Source organism: Camelina sativa, chromosome 6 (genome assembly GCF_000633955.1).
Source record: "Camelina sativa cultivar DH55 chromosome 6, Cs, whole genome shotgun sequence".
NCBI lineage: Eukaryota > Viridiplantae > Streptophyta > Magnoliopsida > Brassicales > Brassicaceae > Camelina > Camelina sativa.
The window spans coordinates 14,866,842-14,868,042 of NC_025690.1; the positions used below are offsets into that span (position 1 = coordinate 14,866,842).

The 1,201-nt window shown below is 36.8% G+C and overlaps 1 protein-coding gene across 1 annotated transcript in view; it reads left to right on the forward strand.

Annotated features, from left to right (window-relative positions):
• LOC104699075 (phosphoinositide phosphatase SAC8-like) overlaps positions 1-1,201 on the forward strand; it is a 6,028-nt gene that overhangs the window by 3,391 nt on the left and 1,436 nt on the right. Inside the window, exons 12-14 of the mRNA XM_019246361.1 lie at positions 279-423; positions 532-604; positions 927-1,020. Of these exons, the coding sequence (XP_019101906.1) occupies positions 279-423; positions 532-604; positions 927-1,020 (312 nt within the window). The remainder of the gene's footprint in view (positions 1-278; positions 424-531; positions 605-926; positions 1,021-1,201) is intronic.

A 1,201-nucleotide genomic window follows, 5' to 3' on the forward strand; every position in this document is an offset into this window, starting at 1 on the left:
GCGTGTAAAGAACGGTTGGTAAACCCTCTTTTGTGTCATCTGAGATTTTGGGAACTTGGCTATGCATTTAAACTATTTTTTTTGGGGGAAAAATCACTGTTTTCATATATGTTAAATTGGCGTAATATCATCTCTGGTTGCACCTAACGGCTTAAAAAAAATACTTGTTGTAAAGCTTTTTAAAAGGTCGAAATTGAAACCTTGTACCTAAGATGCAAACACTACCATTGAACAGCTAGTAATTACATTCTAAACCTTTCTAATTGAGTTGCTTCTGATTGCTTTCTTTCCTTTTTGTTGCATCATATGAAAAGAGTTACATGGCCCAAAAAATTCTGAATCTACAACTTCAAAGGATCGGGGTGTTTGATTCCACAGATTGTGTGTCTTTGTTCGAAGATGATTACACAAAGTTCAGAACAAGTAAGTGGTTGTCATCATTTTCAAAAAATTCAGTGCAGTGTCCAGCTTTAAAGCTGTAGATATCTTCTCTCTTCATCAAAACCTTTAATCCTTTTGCTTTTCTCATAGTTTGGGCTGAGCAAGGGGACGAGATTAGCTTGCAATACGCCGGGACATATGCTCTTAAGGGTGACCTCGTCAGGTGAGACATAGTCTGCTTGTGTTCCTTTGAAAGACCATATTGATTTTAGTTGGCTAACAATTCATGTGATAGTGACGATGTCTTTTTAAGTTAACAGTTTAAGCTTTTATCTTAACCATGCATCAACACTGTCAGAATTTTCCATGATGTTATCTCAATACGTCATTACAAGATTGATAACCTGTACTAGCAATCTTGAGTTTACTGTTTACTTTGGGTGTAGTTTCTCTAAAAATGCTTTAGGACTTGGGCTGAAATTACTTATTTAGAATGACCATGTAAATGATAATAGTAATATACGCTATGGGGTGTTTTGGTGAAGGTACGGGAAACAGACTATGGCTGGAGCAATCAAAGATGGCATCAGTGCGATGTCGAGATATTATCTGAATAACTTCCAGGATGGTGTAAGGCAGGCAAGTTTTTTCTACACTTATAAATGAAGCAGCAAATTAGAAGTGAGGTAAAAGATGATAAACTGAAGGTAGAGAAAACAAAAACTGATAGAGATTTTTATTTTCCAGGATGCTTTGGATCTCATAAGTGGTCGATACACAGTGGGCACAAACAGCCCTTCACAACTTCAGCCCATTGGAG